General features: G+C 43.0%; 2 protein-coding genes across 2 annotated transcripts in view; both read left to right on the plus strand.

The window, feature by feature from the left end:
• The window catches only part of IFT74 (intraflagellar transport 74), a 315492-nt gene that overhangs the window by 173061 nt on the left and 124620 nt on the right, over positions 1-17811 (plus strand). The gene's annotated exons all lie outside the window — the stretch shown is intronic.
• TEK (TEK receptor tyrosine kinase) overlaps positions 1-17811 on the plus strand; it is a 112738-nt gene that overhangs the window by 64589 nt on the left and 30338 nt on the right. The window contains exons 7-11 of the mRNA XM_084898265.1: positions 1614-1742; positions 4941-5092; positions 6570-6714; positions 12640-12801; positions 14909-15043. Of these exons, the coding sequence (XP_084754391.1) occupies positions 1614-1742; positions 4941-5092; positions 6570-6714; positions 12640-12801; positions 14909-15043 (723 nt within the window). The remainder of the gene's footprint in view (positions 1-1613; positions 1743-4940; positions 5093-6569; positions 6715-12639; positions 12802-14908; positions 15044-17811) is intronic.

The following is a 17811-nucleotide window of genomic DNA, read 5'->3' on the forward strand; positions in this document are numbered from 1 at the left end:
CTGCCAGGAGCATGAGCTCTTTAGGGCAGGGCCGCTGGGAATCAGGATGATGGGGCTGGTTGATTGCCTATAATGTGGAGGTATTGCTCAGGGTTGGGGAAGGTGGGATGAGAGGTGTCCACCACAAAGCCACACAACTCAGTCTGTCTCAGATTCTGTCCGGACCCCAACAGGGCAGGGCCTACCATGAGTTGAGAGTGTGTGGCCACCTATACTCTGCAGGGTGGGGCTAGAGGATCTCCCATCAGGGAAGTCACCAGTTACTTTCATGGGAAAGTGGGGGGAATAGCCCCACCCCAAAACCATACCACTCAGTCACTGATACCCTCCGAGTCTGCCCAGACCTCTGCACTGTGGCCTAGGCAGCTGACTCTAGTCCAGGCAGCTGACTCCTTACTGAGGTATGAGCTCTGCAGGGTGGGGGGACAGGGAGCCCAAGTGTGGGGTTATTGCATTCCCTAGGCCAGTGGTTGGCAAACTCATTAGTCAACAGAGCCAAATATCAACAGTACAACAATTGAAATTTCTTTTGAGAGCCAATTTTTTAAAAACTTAAACTATATAGGTAGGTACATTGTTATTAACTTAATTAGGATATTCCTAAGCTGGCCTTTGCTAAAAACTCCAGGGGCCAAATAGCTGTATGTGGCTTGCGAGCCGCAGTTTGCTGAACACTGCCCTAGGCTAATGCCATATGAGGGGAGGGCTCCACCATCCAAGCAGATGGTGTCTGTGGTGTAGCAGAGTTATTCAATGCAGGTTGCCTGCCTGGCTGTTGTCCTCTCAGTGTTCTCCCTAGAGCCATAAGCCCCAGGCTCTCCTCACACAACTTCAGTCTGCTCTGCTCTCCCTCCGTCTGAGCCCAAGGTGAATGGCTATGAATGAGATTTTGTGCATTGGCTCTTTAGGAGGATGCCCATGTCTCTAGTAGACACTTGTAGCTCCCTGGAAGACAATCCCCAACCGATTTTAACAGCCAGATTTTATGTGGGAATCTCTTCCCAGCTCTGGTGCTCTGGGCTATGGAGCCCAGCATGGAGTTGAGACCCCACACTCCTCAGGGGAAACCTTTGCAGCTGAGGTAGCCCTTCAGCATCTTAGCTATTGCCCATGGATGTGGGGGTCAGACTTTTTTGTGTCTCCACCTTTCCTACCAGTCTTGATGTGCCTTCTTCTGTAAATCCTTGGTTAGAAGATTTCTGTTTCACTAGTCTTCAGTTGGTTATTCAGGTTAATCTGCATTTTTGTTGTAATTCCAGTTTTGTCCTGAGAGGAGGTGAGTGGAACATTCACCTAGTCTGCTGCCATCTTATTATAGATCCTCTTTTTTTTTTTTTTTTTTTTTTTTTATAGTTTCTATCTCTAAGCTAAGATTTCTCAATGTTTCATTTGTTGTGAGCATATTTTCCTTTATCTCACTGAGCAACTCTCATAGAAGCAGAATTTCCTAACCCCTTACATTCCTGGTAATTCAGATAAATAATGCGGATAAGTCACATACTACTTTAAATGAATCAGTGAATTGATTGGAGAGAAAATGAAACTAGCCAATTACAGCCTGAATGTTTTCCTCTTCCTGTTTCATCACTGGCTTTTTATGTCTCTGTTCACAGCATGCCAGCCTGGGTATTATGGGCCAGACTGTAAGCTCAGGTGCAGGTGCACCAATGGGGAGATCTGTGATCGGTTCCAAGGATGCCTCTGCTCTCCAGAACGCCAAGGGCTCCAGTGTGAGAAAGAAGGTAAAGCAAGGTAACACGGTAGTCATGGCCACGCTCAGCACATCTGAACCAAGCTTTCTGGAATCATTCTTGCCCTCACAACCCAAGATTCTCAAACCACTTCTGTTTCTATCTAAAAGTTAGAAAGACTATGTCCCAGATTTTAAAGGAAAGCTTTCTGATTCTTTTCTATGGGCCTTTGTACTGGCTCTCATCCTTTTTTTTTTTTTTTTTTTTTTTTTTTTTTTTTTACTAGAAATAAATCATGTGCTCTTTATAGCACAGGAAGTGATAACAGACCAGCTGACAGCTCTGCCTGTCCCCTCTCTCTTCTCTGGGACCAGCCTTGTCTCTAGATATGCACAACAGGGAAAAACTACTTTAGAGGAATTTAGACAATGGATTAAAAAAAAAGATAAAAAATAGAATAGATTGCTTTCAGAATGAAATAGTAAGTAATTCTAGTTCAGAAATTACCTGGAACAGAGGTCAGCAAACACTGACCCATAGACCATAGCTGCTTCACTATTTTTTAACATATTTATTGATATATAATTTTATACCTTAAATTTATTATCTTATAGTATACAATTCAATGGCTTTTACTATATTTATGGAGTTGTGCAACCATTACCATCATCTAAGTGTAGCATATTTCCATCATGCCAGAAGAAATCTCGTACCTGTTAGCAGTAACTCCCATTCTTCCCTCCTTCCAGCCCCTGGGGACTATTAACTTACTTTCTGTCTGTACAGATTGGCTTATTCTTGACAGGTTATATACTGTAAGTGAGATCATACAGTACGTGGTCTTTTGTGGCTGGCTTTTTCACTTATCATACTGTTTTTGAGTTTTATCTATGTCTTAGCATATACTGGTACTCCATTCCTTCTTAATTGCCCCTCCATCTGTTGTCATAAAGAAAACTATTGGAACACAGCCACACCCATTTGTTTACAAGATATGGTGTGTGGCTGCTCTTACACACGTTGAATAGCTACCACAAGAACAGATACGGGGGAAATACCAGTAGTTGTTTTCTCAGAGACTTTTGCTTGTCAGCTTTATACTTGCCATTCTGTGCCCAGTGTTTGGATGTTGTTACCGGGCAGGAATCTGGGAGGGTCTAGTTAGGGAAGGAAATGCTCTAGAGGAACGGATTGAAATGGAGAACTAAGAAGCTTTAGGAGTTGGATTTTCTATTTTACTCCTTCCTTCTGTTCTTAGGCTGAGGTTGCAAAAAGTGTGAGAAATCTCAGACCTATATCCAGACCCTAAGCTTCTGAAGAGCAGCCCCCTTTCATTAACACACATCCTTCTGCCCTCCACCTGCCCATCCACCTTCACCTGCATCCAACTGCAGCAAATGCAAGGGACAGTGAAAGAAAAAAATGGTTTAAAAGTGTCAACACACTTTTTTTAAAAAAATATGTATTTTATTGATTTTTACAGAGAGGAAGGGAGAGGGATAGAGAGTTAGAAACATCGATGAGAGAGAAACATTGATGAGCTGCCTCTTGCGCACCCCCCTTTGGGGATGTGCCCGCAACCAAGGTACATGCCCTTGACTGGAATCGAACCTGGGACCCTTCAGTCTGCAGGCCGACATTCCAGCCACTGAGCCAAACCGGTCAGGACAAAGCACTTTTAAAAATTCCTACACAAGTAACTACTTAAGCTGAAAAATTGAGTGAATTTCTTAACCTCTCCAAATCTACAGATACATCAAGGACTTACCTCTGTAGTCTTAGGTCCTTTTGTCTCCTGCTCCACACACTTTACTGTTTCTTTCTGGGCCTGAGAACTAGGATATCAATATAAAATACCACTATTGACATGTTTACCATGACCCCACCTCCTCCCACCACCAATACGAAGCAGCATATGAGTGATGGCGGCTCTTGGGCACCTCCATCTCCTACTAACGAATGGGTTGAACTGTCTTCAGCCACTTCTCACATTTAATTACAAGTGGCCTAAGATTCTCTAAGATCCTATAGTTCAGAATAAAACTGTTATATTTCAGGGTTGTCCATTCTCTCCTCTGCAGATATTAGGCAAGGAATCCTGATGTCTATGTTATAACCAGAGGCACATTTTCCTTTTTCAATGTTAGAAGCAACATTTTTTTATTTGGCTGTTGACTATAAATTGATCTGGGGAAGTTTCTATGTTGCTTTACTTACTACTGGGCAGGAATCTGGGAGGGTCTAGTTATCATACTGTTTTTGAGTTTTTCCACTTATAGTGTTTTTGAGATTTATTATAACTCTGCCTATTATTTTATTTATTTATTTTTTTTAACCCTCATCCAAGGATATTTTCCCGTTGATTTTTATTTTTTATTTATTTTTTAAAAAAAATATATTTTATTGATATTTTGCAGAGAGGAAGAGAGAGGGATAGAGAGCTAGAAATGTCGATGAGAGAGAAACATCAACCAGCTGCCTCTTGCACATATGTGCCCGCAACCAACGTACATGCCCTTGACCGGAATCGAACCTGGGACCTTTCAGTCCGCAGGCCAACGCTCTATCCACTGAGCCAAACTGGTTTCGGCTTTCCCGTTGATTTTTAGAGAGAGTGGGAGAGAGAGAGAGATAGAGAGAAAAACACATTGATTGGTTGCCTCCTGCATGCAACCAAGGTACGTGCTCTTGAATGGAACTGAATCCAGGTCCCTTTGGTCTGCAGATTGACACTCTATCCATTGAGCCAAACTGGCTAGGGTGAAATCTGCCTATTAGTCATCTTCTATGTGCAGACTTCCCAGTCAAGGAGACATCTCTCAGATATCAAAACTAATGTTCCTGGTGTTGATCAGCAGTATCGAAGGGGTTATTTGCTGAATGGAAGAACTAGTTTTTGTTCTTATAAAAATTATCTTAAATTGCAAGAAAGAGGCTGAACAGTAAGGGCAGGAGGGTGTATATCACTGGTGCACTGAGGAGCCCAGCATCATGGGGAACAGTGGGGGCTCTGGATCATAAAGATCTGAGTGTGAATCTGGGCTCCCAGACTCCCTCTCATCCTCTATAAAGTGAGCACCACAATAGGACCCACCTCACAAGTTTATTATGTTATGGCAAAACAATATAATATTTGGAAAGTTCTTTCCTGGGTGTGATCTGCTAAATGGTAGCTACTTTTTTTTTTTTTTAATTACCATTGCCATTGTGTTAAAGATTGGATTTCACAGTGCTGTTTTTTTCATTCAGGCAGGCCAAGGATGACCCCAAGGATAGAGGATTTGCCAGATGACATAGAAGTCAACAGTGGTAAACTGAACCACATCTGCAAAGCGTCTGGCTGGCCACTGCCTGCTAATGAAGAAATGACCCTGGTGAAGCCTGATGGGACAGTGCTCCACGTAAGAGTTATTCTTTTTTTTAAATATGTATATATATATTTTGTTGATTTTTTTTTTACACAAAGGAAGGGAGAGGAATAGAGAGTTAGAAACACTGATGACAGAGAAACATCGATCAGCTGCCTACTGCACATATTCTACTGGGGATGTGTTCACAACCAAGGTACATGCCCTTGACAGGAATCTAACCTGGGACCTTTTATTCCACAGGTTGACGCTCTCTCCGCTGATCCAAATCAGTTAGGGCGTAAGAGTTACTCTTTATCTTCCCTCCTGTCATCACTAGGTTATTTCAGTATAGTAGTGATCTCACCCAAGGCTGGATATCACTTAGGGCTTGCATCCCTCAGGCTAGGATGTGTTAGCTTTGACTCCGGACAGACCTGTTGCCACATTCGCAGTTCAGAAACCGGGATCCGCGGGACCCCTTAGACCAGGAGGCATTCCTCAGGCCTCCCTGCCCTTCCCTCTGCCCTCACCGATGCTGCCCACCACTGGCTATGGTGCTATGGCAGCAGTTCTTTGCTGGAAAGGACCAAGCTACTTTTTCAACACATTTCCCCTTTCTCCCCCAATATCCCACATTTCTCTGTGTCACAAATGATCCTCAAGAAGTTGGTGTATTTTCTTAGCTATTTTTTTTTAAACAGCTATCTTTTATGTCTCTCAAAGATGACTGAAAAAATCACTTACCAGGAAGTCAGATCCAAATGACCTCCTAGGGACATGGATATGTATGCATATAGAACATGCCATTACCAATGTCCACACACCAGATGTTCCTGATTCCACTCAAACAACCCGTTAGGTAGTAGAAGCCAATTGACAGCTTCCAAGCTCTTATTGGCCTTTCCACAAGGTAATGGGAGGAACAGCTACCATCTAGCGAGGGCCAACCATATGAGATTCACCTTCTAACTGATCATCACCTGTCCCTTTCTGCAAAAGTGGGAACTGGCTGGGTGAAGTTTAGTAACCGAGGAACGGGGCACAAGTGGCAGAGCTGTTATGTGGACTCAGAGCCCTGGCTTTTCCCACAAGACCACATGTGACAGCCCTCACACCCTTTGGGCAGCCATTGTATCCTCTCATCCTGCCATCTCTGTATTAGACCAGAAAGCAGCAAATGCTACCCGCAGCAGCTTAAAAGGAATCAGACCGCTTGCTTGTAACTATTTACCCCACACGAGCCAAACACACAAATACAACAGCAGGATCTCTGAGGGCGTCAATCCAATATAAACTCTCGGGGCTACTACAATAGTGTTGGAAGTGGGCCAGTGATTATACAAGCCTTGCATTGAACTTCTTAATCTCTCCTAGAAAACTTCTTATTAAACAATGAGACGGGGTCAGTGTTATGAACCTTGGTGTTTACGCCTCCCTGGAAGCTTTGATTTTTTTAATTTTTTTTTTTTTTTTTTTTTTTTTTTTTTTTTTTTTTTTTTTTTTTTTTTTTTGTATTTGACCTTTCCAGCCAAAAGGCTTTAACCACACGGGTCATCTGTCAGTGGCCACCTTCACCCTCGAGCGGCTGCTGCCCCCTGACTCGGGAGTCTGGGTCTGCAGTGTGAATACCGTGGCCGGGATGGAGGAAAAGCCTTTCAACATCTCTGTGAAAGGTAAGCTCCGTGTCCAGAGGAAGAGCTGGTATCCTTGAAGCGCTTTGTTTATGTTTCGCTGGGCAGTTGCTTCCAGATAGGAATGTTATCTGACAGCTAAAATGTCTTTTGGATCTTTCCCAGGATACTAAGTCTTTACAGTTTTGTTTTTTAATGTGCATGAAAATGGAAAGGAAGGATTAAGTATATGACCTTCGGGATCACATGGCCCAGGGGTTGATTTTTGTCCCTATTATCTAGTGACTGTGTGTGTGTGTGCACCTGGGCAAGTGAATTAGCCTCTCCCAGCCTTCTTTTCTGTGTGAATGACTCTTAGTTTACCTACTTTTCCGGGTTGTTGTGAAGATTTACTAGATGTATAAAATACTTGGAATTGTGTCTGGGACAAAGTGTCTGGTCATGTTTATATTTCATCAAAAGCCTCATCATTGTTGTGACTCATTATTGTAAATAACGATTTGGAAACTTTTGAGAATTATGCTGTTTAATGAACAAGAATGATTTTCCCCACATAATCAGTGTTGTATTTCTTCTACAAATTTGTATTTCAAAATTCAAATTAATCTATGGGGGTGTATGTCCATTTGTAGCTTGAGGAAAAGAAATGAAGTGAAGGTAAATCCCAGGTAGGCTGGCTGGTGTACATAGATACAACAAGGAGTCTTAAATATGGAAGTTACTTATAGTCCATTTAGACAGAAGCACCCAACACTCTTAGTATATATTCTTGGAAAGGCAGTGAGCTAACTGTCTCACCACATACTTCATCTTATTTAACCTTTATAAAAACTTACACAATAGATATTGTTATCCCCACTTTATCAGTCAGGACCGGGCTCAGAGATTTAGCTAACTTGGCTAAGGTAGTATGTCTCCTAAGCAACGAAACTTAACTTTGAATCTGGGTCTCCTGACTCCAAACCCTTCACCATTTTGCTCTCTGAGTCTCTTGCATTACAGATGAGGAAGCAAGATGGCCAAGGTTGAGTTCTATTTGACTCACTTCATTACTTGATTAGGAATCTTCAGGAGAACCAGGAGGTAATTTCTATAAATGGAATGAATGTAAACATAATCTTTTATTTTTAAAAGTTCAGTTACAACAGTAATATAAACAGAGCCTCATAGATTTGGATTCTCTGCCCTGAGAATCCATGGAAAGCACCTCAGAATTCTCAGTATTTTTTGGATTATTGGAAAAATCCCAAATCTGTTTTACTTGGAGTAATCACATTATCAAAACAATTTATTACGTCATACATGTTCTTGGAAGAAAAGAAACAATATACAAACAAGGCAAATTATATCATTGTTTAAGATTCTTATCATGTTTGTTATCCAGGGAAAATAAATAAGAATGATTAAAAATACAAACCACACTGCTAAGATTCGGGCGAACCTTATTTTTTATTTTTTTTAATGAGAGACATAGCACATGATATCCATGCAAGGACACATCTCTAGTTCCAAGTGACTGATGCTTCATCACTGCCATGTGGATGGACATTCATAAAATGGGAACAACCGTTGGGTAAGGTTGCCAGTGTCTTTACCCAGAGTATTTGTAGAAATAGATACTAGGCTTTGTTATCAGAGGACAAATTAGTACAACTCTGGCAAACAGGCACTATATAGTAAAGCTCATCATACACTTACCCTGTGACCTAGCAGTTTTACTCCAAGGTAGTCTCAAAAGATGTGTGCATATGTCCGAAACAGACATCTGCAAGAATGTTCCAAGCAGTTTTAGTCAGAACAGCCCCAAACTGAAATTAACCCAAATGCCCATCCACATCAGAAGGGATAAGCAGGTTGTGGTGCATTCAAATGTATTGCTTTGCTAGGGCCACTGTAACAAAGGACTACAGACTGAAATCTTAAAAAGACAAAAATTGATTTCCTCACGGTTCTGGAGCCTGGAAGTTCAAGATCAAGATGCCAGCATAGTTGGTTTCCTCTCTCTCAGGCTTGTCTATGATGATCTTCTCCTATCTTCATATGGTCTTTTCTATGTACATGTGTATATCCCAATTTAATGATTTTATGAGGACAACAGTCATATTGGATTAGGAACTACCCTAATAACCTCATTTTATCTTAATTACCTTCTTAAAGACTTATCTCAATATACAGTTACATTCTGAGGTGCTGGGGGTGAAGACTTCAACATATGAATTTGGGGGGAATGTAATTCATCCATAACAACATACAGTGGAAAATTAAACAATAAATTCCTACCACACTATCGACTAATATCATAGACATAATAATGAGCAAAAGAAAGTACATGCTTTATGATTCTATTCACCTAAAGCCATCATGTCAAACTTAAAGGTTAACAATGGGCCAAATAAATAAGGTCTAAGTATAATATATTTGGGCCGCAAAAAAGAAGAGCTTCAATTTTCATAGAAACGTAGGTTTATTTTGATAGAGATATGCTGAATACAAAGGGCTGAAATAAATGACTAATCGTTAACATAAAATAATAGAACATTTTAATAAAAATTAATGTTTTTTTCTTGAACATTAACCTACCAGACACTGAATAACTGCACACATTAATAAGTGTAACACAAATAAACCTATTTTTCTTGTTCTCTGAAAGCGAAATATTTCCTGTTGCGCACTTCAAACAAGTCAGTCCAAAACTAATGATGTGGCCATCGGCTGCTAAAATATTTGCTGCTGGTATTAGTGGAGAGAAATGGTGCGCCTGCTCATAGGGGAAATGAATGCAGCACAGAATAGTCATCAGTCATTAACGAACTTTGTAGTCATTACTAATAATTACGTATAGCAGGTTATTATAAAAATTAAGTTATAAAATTTTTATTAAAATGTTTATTACATACCGTTATATTGGCTGGGTCGCAAAAATATTTGTTGTGGGCTGTGAATTTGACATGCCTGACCTAAAGTTAAAGAACAGGCAAAACTAATCTATATTCACAGAAGTTAGGATAGTAGCTCTCTATCAAATGGAAGGGACATTCTGTGCTTGGTGCTTTGCGGGGGTGGAGAGATGGGGGAGCGTGCCTGGAAATATTCTCTATCTTAGTCTGGGTAGTGGTTACCAGGGTGTGTACATAAATAAAATCCTTGAGCTAAGTACACTTGAGATTTTTGCATTTTACAATATCTATATATCAATAAGAATGATTAGAAAATGAAAAGACAAAACAATAAATTACTAAAAGGAAGCTTTTGGAATAATTTTCTTACCCTTGTAAAGTTATCCCTTTTACAAGAGACTGACGCTAATGGCTATATTAACATGCATTTCGATGATTTAAACAAACAGGTGGTCCTATGATCATACGACGGAAGTATGACTCCATGAATGAATTTACTCACTTTTTTTTTTAGAGGCTCTATTTAGAAACTGATCTAAGAAAATGTGTATTCAGACTTACCTAACTTAACAATGGCACAGCCACCTTGTCAGGGCATGCTGTTCAATTAGGCTTCTCACTGCTTTATTATCCCGACCTTGGGCAACTTACTTGTCAGTATTTATTTAGTCAGCCAATAGAATTTGCTAAAGGACTGTATGTTCTAGGCTTGGGAATATAGCAATGAATAATACAAGGAGGGCAAAAAGCACTCTCATCATGGAGCTTTCATTTCCATAAACAATGAACAAATAAATAAGTAAAATGTCTAGTTTGCTGAGATGCTAAGTGCTGTGGAGAAGATTAAGGCCAAAATGGGGGCAAAGACTGCTGGGGCAGGGCTGGAGAGGTGACTCATCTTAAATGGGACAGGATTCCCTGATAAAATGATATTGAGCAGCCAAAACTGGTTTGGCTCAATGGATAGAGCTTCAGCTTGGGGACTGAAAGGTCCCGGGTTCAATTCCGGTCAAGGGCATGTACCTTGGTTGTGGGCATATCCCCAGTAGGGGGTGTGCAAGAGGCAACTGATCGATGACTCTCTCTCATTGATGTTTCTAACTCTCTATCTCTCTCCCTTACTTTCTGTACAAAATCAATAAAATATATTTTAAAAAAATGATATTGAGCAAAGACTTGAGGGCCATTTTTATAGATGGTGAGTCAAAACATTAAGACCAAGAGGTAAAGTCATTGAACATTGTAATTAAACATTGTAATGTCCTCTGAAATCTGAGTCTACATTATATAGTATACACTCTTGTGGAGAAAAACAACAATTGTGCATTTCTCAGAAGGTCTGGCTAACAGAGCTATAGAACTCACTGGGAATTTGGTTGACAGTTATTCAGCACCTGGTGAACAAACCTAAGTGGTCTGTTTAGAGTCTACTATAGTGTTTTATAACTTTTTTTAAAGAAATCATTATTCATTCTGAGTCCTCTTAGAATTTTTTCCCCCAAAACTCCATAAAATGTTAATTAACATCACAGATGTCCTGCATTTCTGTTCATGTACTGTGGCTCTTCACAAGGCCACACGCCGTTGTAATACTGTATCCCAAGAACCAATTTTCACCTCCTTTGTGGGGTGCTATTGTCCTGACTGAGAATACATGTCTTTGGGAGATGGGGAGATTATTCTTGTTATCCAGAAGGATCCACTCTAATCATATGAGTCCTTAAAAGCCAGAACCTTTCCTAGTTCTAGACAGAAAGATATACTACAATACAGAGTAAGAAGGTCACCAAGATGCAACCTGCTGACTTTGAAGCTGGAGGAAGGGGCCAGGAGTGGAGGAATGTAGGTGGTTTATAAAAGCTGGAAAGAACCAGGAAACATTCTCCTGTAGAGCCTCTAGAAAGAGCACAGCCCTGCTAACACCTTGACATTAGCCCCGTGAGACCCATGTCTGACTTCTGACCTTCAGCACTGTAAGATAATGATCATGTTGTTTTTAGACACCCCCCCACCCGCCAAAGAGAGAGAGGGGGGGGGGAATACATAGTCTAGTGGGAAGATCTATATCAAATAATCACACAAAATCACAAAGAATAATATGTCCTGAAAATTACCAGGAAGCAAAAGTAGAAATTCTGTGAAAGCCTAGCTGAGATCTAGGATAGCCCTTGTGAAGAAGTGACATTGGAGGTCAAAGTTGAAAGATGGGTAAGAGTTAACAGGAGAACAGTGGGAGGTGGAGCATTTCTTCCCAGAAAACGACATCTATGAAGACTGAGACCTAAAGGAGCTTGCTGCTTTGTTATTTGAACTGAATATTGGTCAGTGGGGCTCGAGGGTATTGTGTGAGGGGAAGAGGAGGCTGGACTCACTCATGCAGGGGCTGGCAGGCCATGGTATACATTTTAGGCTTTATTCTAAATGTAATGGGGATCCATTGAAGGGTCTTGAAAGGGGAGTAGTCATATTTTAAGAAAGTGCTTTGACTGTGGATAAGGGGTTGGAGAGGCAATACCTAAGTGGAGAGATCACAGAACAGTTGATTTCATTGCATTTGACCAGAGAGCTCTAAGAAGGTGCTATTGGAAACTAGAGCTCGGTGCACAAAATTCATGCATGGGGATAGAGGGGGTCAGGCCTAACCCAGCAGTCAGACATCCCTTTCACAATCCTGGACTGCTGGCTCCTAATCACTCATCTCTAACTGCCCCCATTGCTGAACTGGTCACTCCCAACTGCCCCCCACTGCCGACCTGGTCACTTCCAACTGCCCCCCACTGCTAAACTGGTCATTCCCAACTACCCCCCACTGCTGACCTGGCCACTCCCAACTGTCCCTCCCTGCTGGCCAGGTTGCCCCTCACAGCCTGCTGTTTAGTCGTTTGGTCATGCCTCACTAACCCCCCTGTTGGACTGGTCAAAGGCAGCTATCTTGTGAGGGTGTGATGGTCAATTTGCATATCACTTCTTTATTATATAGGATGTAAAGGCACTCACCCTCTCCCCCACCTAAGAATAATGATAAACCCCTAAATCTAAGAACTAATCTGATTGCTGAATTTGTGTTTAGTTCTTCCAAAGCCCCTGAATGCTCCCAACGTTATTGACACCGGACATAACTTTGCTGTCATCAACATCAGCTCTGAGCCTTACTTTGGGGATGGACCAATCAAATCCAAGAAGCTTCTCTACAAACCTGTCAATCATTATGAGGCCTGGCGCCACATTCAAGGTAAGGTTTGCACAGGAAAGGCTCCTGCTGGAGATGTATCAAGAAGGAAAACTACCCCGGAACACAGCAGTCCCTCTCTTGTCTCAGCGCTCTGCCCCTTGGTGGTGGCTGTAGAGAGGGTTTAGTGTCAGAGATTTTAGGATAGAGTGGGGGATTCTGAATTCTGGGCCAACTTTCTGAAAGTCGGGGTGTGCTATGGAACACGGGACAGACAGCATAGGGAGTGACGGACCGTATCAGTGTTTCTTTTTCAGGCTTCTCTGGCTTCCAACCCTGTTTTTAGTTACTCCTCTTGGTTGGTCATGGTGAAAGACCCATGTTTATGCCATAAATATGATAACAGGAAATTCCAGGGTCTACTGGAAAGACAAAGAGACCGAATCTGCTTAAATCTGAGGGTAATTGTTGCAGCTATATTAAGTTGTTTGTTCTCGTTCTCATTTGAGACCTGCCCTGTCCTGCGGGCTCCTGACGCACAGAGATTTTGAGAGGAATTTGGGCCTGAAAAGTTTACGTTGTGGCAAACTGAAATGCAGCAGAGAGGATAGGGGGTGGGGGGCAAAAAGTACCTGCTCCTCCCCCAACTTCCCAAAAGAAAAAATAATTCCATAAAGTGTGATAAACATGAAAAGTTCATAAAAACACTTTTCATGAATTAATTTGTAAATTTACTTTAAAGCGCAAATTAGAGTTCAGTTTGTAGCATGATATATAATCACATTAAAATATATTAAAAAAAATTTTTTTTTTCTTACAGAGAGGAAGGGAGAGGGATAGAGAGTTAGGAACATTGATCAGCTGCCTCCTGCATATCACCTATTGGAGATGTGCCCGCAACCAAGGTTCCTGCCTTTGATTGGAAAAGAACCTGGGACCCTTCAGTCCACAAGCCAGTGCTCTAGCCTAGATCATAGTCAGGGCTATGATCACCATTGTTAAAAAGGAAGCTGAGCACTATCTATTGATGCTGCTGCTTTCATTGTGCCATCCTGCAGAGAGACCTGGCAGGTCGTGCTGCAGGCAGCACACACCCTCCACTGGCACCCACTGCACGGTGCCCGTGGCCTTCAGGAAAGGGCAAGGAAGTTACAAAAAAAGGAGAAGGAAAGGGGGGACTTGGGCTTGGTGACGCTAGCTGATCTGGGTATGCCGAATAACGCCGTAGGATTGCTATTGAGCTCTTCACGTTCTATTGTAGACTCAGCTCAAATTCAACATGTAAGCAAGGTAAGGCTGAATTGTGGGGTTGCTGTTTCCAGCACCAATGCCTAGGTCTTATCAAAAGCTTTTAAAAAAACATGGTGGTAAAAATTCAGAGTCTCTCTTTATAAGCAGACATCCAAAACATGGTCTTTTGAGGACTCTTTAGCACAACCCACTTTTTCCTCCCAGGCTGAGAATTTACCGGTTGGCAAGGTGAAATCTCCCTTGGCAGGGTCTGTGGAGAAGGGGCCTGGCCAGAGCCCCCCCCCCCCCTGCTGAGGAGAAAGCACCCCCTACAACCCCTTCCTTTGTAACGATGTGGGCAAGGCCACCGTCCGACCTTGCGAACAAACCCTGAGCTTTCTCCTCTGGAAGCTCGCTTGCAGTCACTGCCTGGACTGGAAAACAGTCGAAATTAAATTCCTTATGTTATTCTAAATTGAGATCTTTCTCCCTTAAATCAGATTGGCATTCCATAGAGTTGAAGATCTGTGTGATTTTGGAATTTTACTCTACGCAGGCAAAGGCTAGAGCAGACACGATGAAGCGGCAGAGATGAGCCTCTATTCCTGACCCCCCCACAGCCTGGAGATTTCCCTGAGAAGCCTCATTTCCCTTGTATTAGGGACGGGGCGGGGGGCGACAATGGAACTGCCTCTTCCGTCAGTTTCACTAGAGCAGTGGTTGGCAAACTGCGGCTCTGTTGACTAATGCGTTTGCCAAGCACTGCACTAGGGGCTTCACCACAAGGAACAACAACAGCCTGTCATTATTGGAACCGAGACGAAGACCTTGTTCTTGTAAAGGGCCAAACAACAGCAGTTCCCATCACAGTCGCAACCTGCCAGGTTAGAGAATGTAACCGGATGCCAACCTAAGTGTCCTGCCCTTTCCCTCTCCTCAGTGACCAGCGAGATCGTTACCCTCAACTCGTTGGAGCCCCGGACAGAATACGAGCTCTGTGTGCAGCTGGTGCGGCGTGGAGAGGGCGGCGAAGGGCATCCCGGACCCGTGCGACGGTTCACCACCGCCTCCATCGGTCAGTGGGAGCGCACGGCCTTCATGCACCGGCCGGCTGGGAGGGGGAGGAAGGGGAAGGAGGAAGGAAGAGCAGGAAGGGTGGTGGTGGGCCAGTGGGTGGGTGGGGATGGAGGTGGAAGGGGTTCGCTTTTGAATGGGTGGGAAAGTGACAGGAAGGGTAGCCACTTGGAGCCAAGCCGGCCCTTTATTTGGGCTGCTAGCTGCTCGGTCTCCCTGGGGGAGGGGACCGGTGGCAAGCCGCGGGGGCCCAGAAGGAAGCAGATGAGCCTTCAGGAAGGCGAGACGTCCCTCAGGAGCAGCGATGTACTTAGCAGCAGCTGAGCTGGAGCCTTGGCTGCCGAGTCCTACCAATGGTTTCCTGTTTCCATCGTCAGGGCCCCGGTTCGGGCTCTTGCCACAGACAGGCTTCAGAAATCAAGTTTGTTTACTTTTGAGAGACATTTTTAATTTTTTTCAAAGTAATGCATGCACACAGTTAAAACATCAAATAAGATGAAAGGCTTTTATCTAAAGAACAGCAGCCACCACCTCACCCCTCCACCTCCTCCTCCTGTTTCCTATCGGCAGCTGCTTTTATCTCCTTAAGCTGTTTCTCAGGGCCTACACCTCCATGTTTCCCAGTCAGGGTTCTGACTTCATCACGGTCCCCTGGGGAGCTTGCTACCACTGATCTCTGGGTCCCCCCTCCCCGAGAGTCTCCGATTCAAGGGTTTGGGAATGGGGATTGCAGCTCAAGAGTTTGCTCGTCTGGAAAGTTTGCAGGTGGTGCTGGTCCTGGGCCACAGGATCTAAATCAGGGGTAGGGAACCGCTGGCCCAGGGTCCGTGTAAGGCCAGAGGAATCATTAGGTCTGGCCCTGCCAAGGCATTAGGGGTGAGTGAATTAAATGTTTGGACAAATATAGCAGGCTGATTTTTAAGTTGATAATTTTGCATGTCTCACGAATAATGTTATAAATACCCAGTTGGCCCTTGACAGAAAAAAAAGTTCCCAACCCCTGATAAGTAATTCATGCAGCAATATTCCTCTTTGTTGCTGAGAGAGAGAAGGGGGGGAGAGAGAGAGATTTATTGTTTCCCTTATTTGGGCATTCACTGGTTGATTCTGGTATGTGCCCCCGAATGGGGATCAAACCCATCACTTTGGTGTATCAGGACGACCCGCTAACCCAGTGGTCGGCAAACTCATTAGTCAACAGAGCCAAATATCAACAGGACAACGATTGAAATTTCTTTTGAGAGCCAATTTTTTTAAACTTAAACTTCTCCCAATGCCACTTCTTCAAAATAGACTCGCCCATACTGTGGAATTTTGCGTAAGAGCCACACTGAAGGGGCCAAAGAGCCACATGTGGCTTGAGAGCCACAGTTTGCCAACCACAGAGTTAGATGACAAAGTGTTCTCCATGAGCAAAGAGCACCCTGGCACATGCTCAGGTTGATGCCGCAGAACTCAGCACTCAGAATATGTTCCAGCCAAGATGGATTCAGAGGTCTCTTGCAATATTTGAAAGTAGTTTTCAAGGGTAGAAAGGAAGGGAATCTTTGAAGGCTCTGTTCCAATCATTTGAATTTTGCTGATGCTTGTTTTTTAATTCACCTGGCAGCTGCACAATTTATAACTGTGTGGGTGGATTGATGGAACACAAGGAGCAGAGGACAGGTAGGGAGGGGTGAAGGGTAAGTCATGTTCCTGAAGGAAAGAAAAAGGGGAAATGGCCATTTAATGAGTTACTCCTCTGTACCAGACATGGGCTTAGAAGGTTTACAATGTTCTCCAAGCATCAAGCTTCTGTATGCGTGGGGATTGTGAGTCTGCCTGACCACTCTGGGTGGCTTATTTTGGAACTTAAGCTTTCAAGATAAGCAAAAGGAGTTGACATCACCTCTCTCAATCTGCAGTTTGTAGAGAAAGGACCAGTCAGGATGACAGCATGATGTCAGGCAAGCTGCAGGCCCTGCCTGTGGGTTCTCTCCAGTCTGAGAGCAGCCAGAGCTGATGGTGAGAGCCACTCTCCCAGGGAAGAGAAATAGATCCTCCCTCCCACTTCTAACCAACTGAGCAGTGTCTCTCAACCTTTTACTTTTATGATTATTGACCCCTAAGGAGATTTTTAGATATTTTTGCTCTTAAGAAAAAATGACTATTTTGTCCCAGTGTCTCCTCTGCCATGAATTTTTTTAAACTTTAAAAAAATATATATCTTTATCGATTTCAGAGAGGAAGAGAGAGAGAGAGAGAGAGAGAGAGAGAGAGAGAGAGAGAGGGAGGGAGGGAGGGAGGGAGGGAGGGAGAGAAAGAAACATCAATGATGAAAGAGAATCATTGATCCGCTGCCTCCTGTACATTCTCTACTGGGATGGAGCCTGCAATGCGGGCATGTGCCCTGACTTGTAATTAAACTGTGACCTCCTGGTTCATAGGTTGACACTCAACCACCGAGCCACCTTGGCCAGGCCCTGCCATGAATTTTAATACCGTGAATTTGTTTATAGTATATCGTGGCCCTTCATAAACCATTGCAATATCTAAAATTTTATCACACCCTAAGCACCAGTTTTTGCCCCCTTTGGAACAATAATAAATACATGAATTAGAGGATCTCTATTCTATTGGGTCGGCAATTAAGTAATTGCGGATTTTTTAAAGAAAAAGACAATTTTTTCATGGAACTAAATAACTTTATTCTGTAATGTATTGCCCATTTTGATCAATGACCTTTTGCCATCTTTCAGGCAGCATCATAATCCCACGTTCAAAAAACTT

The sequence above is a fragment of the Pipistrellus hanaki genome (assembly GCF_964339955.1).
Source record: "Pipistrellus hanaki genome assembly, chromosome: 11".
Taxonomy (NCBI): domain Eukaryota; kingdom Metazoa; phylum Chordata; class Mammalia; order Chiroptera; family Vespertilionidae; genus Pipistrellus; species Pipistrellus hanaki.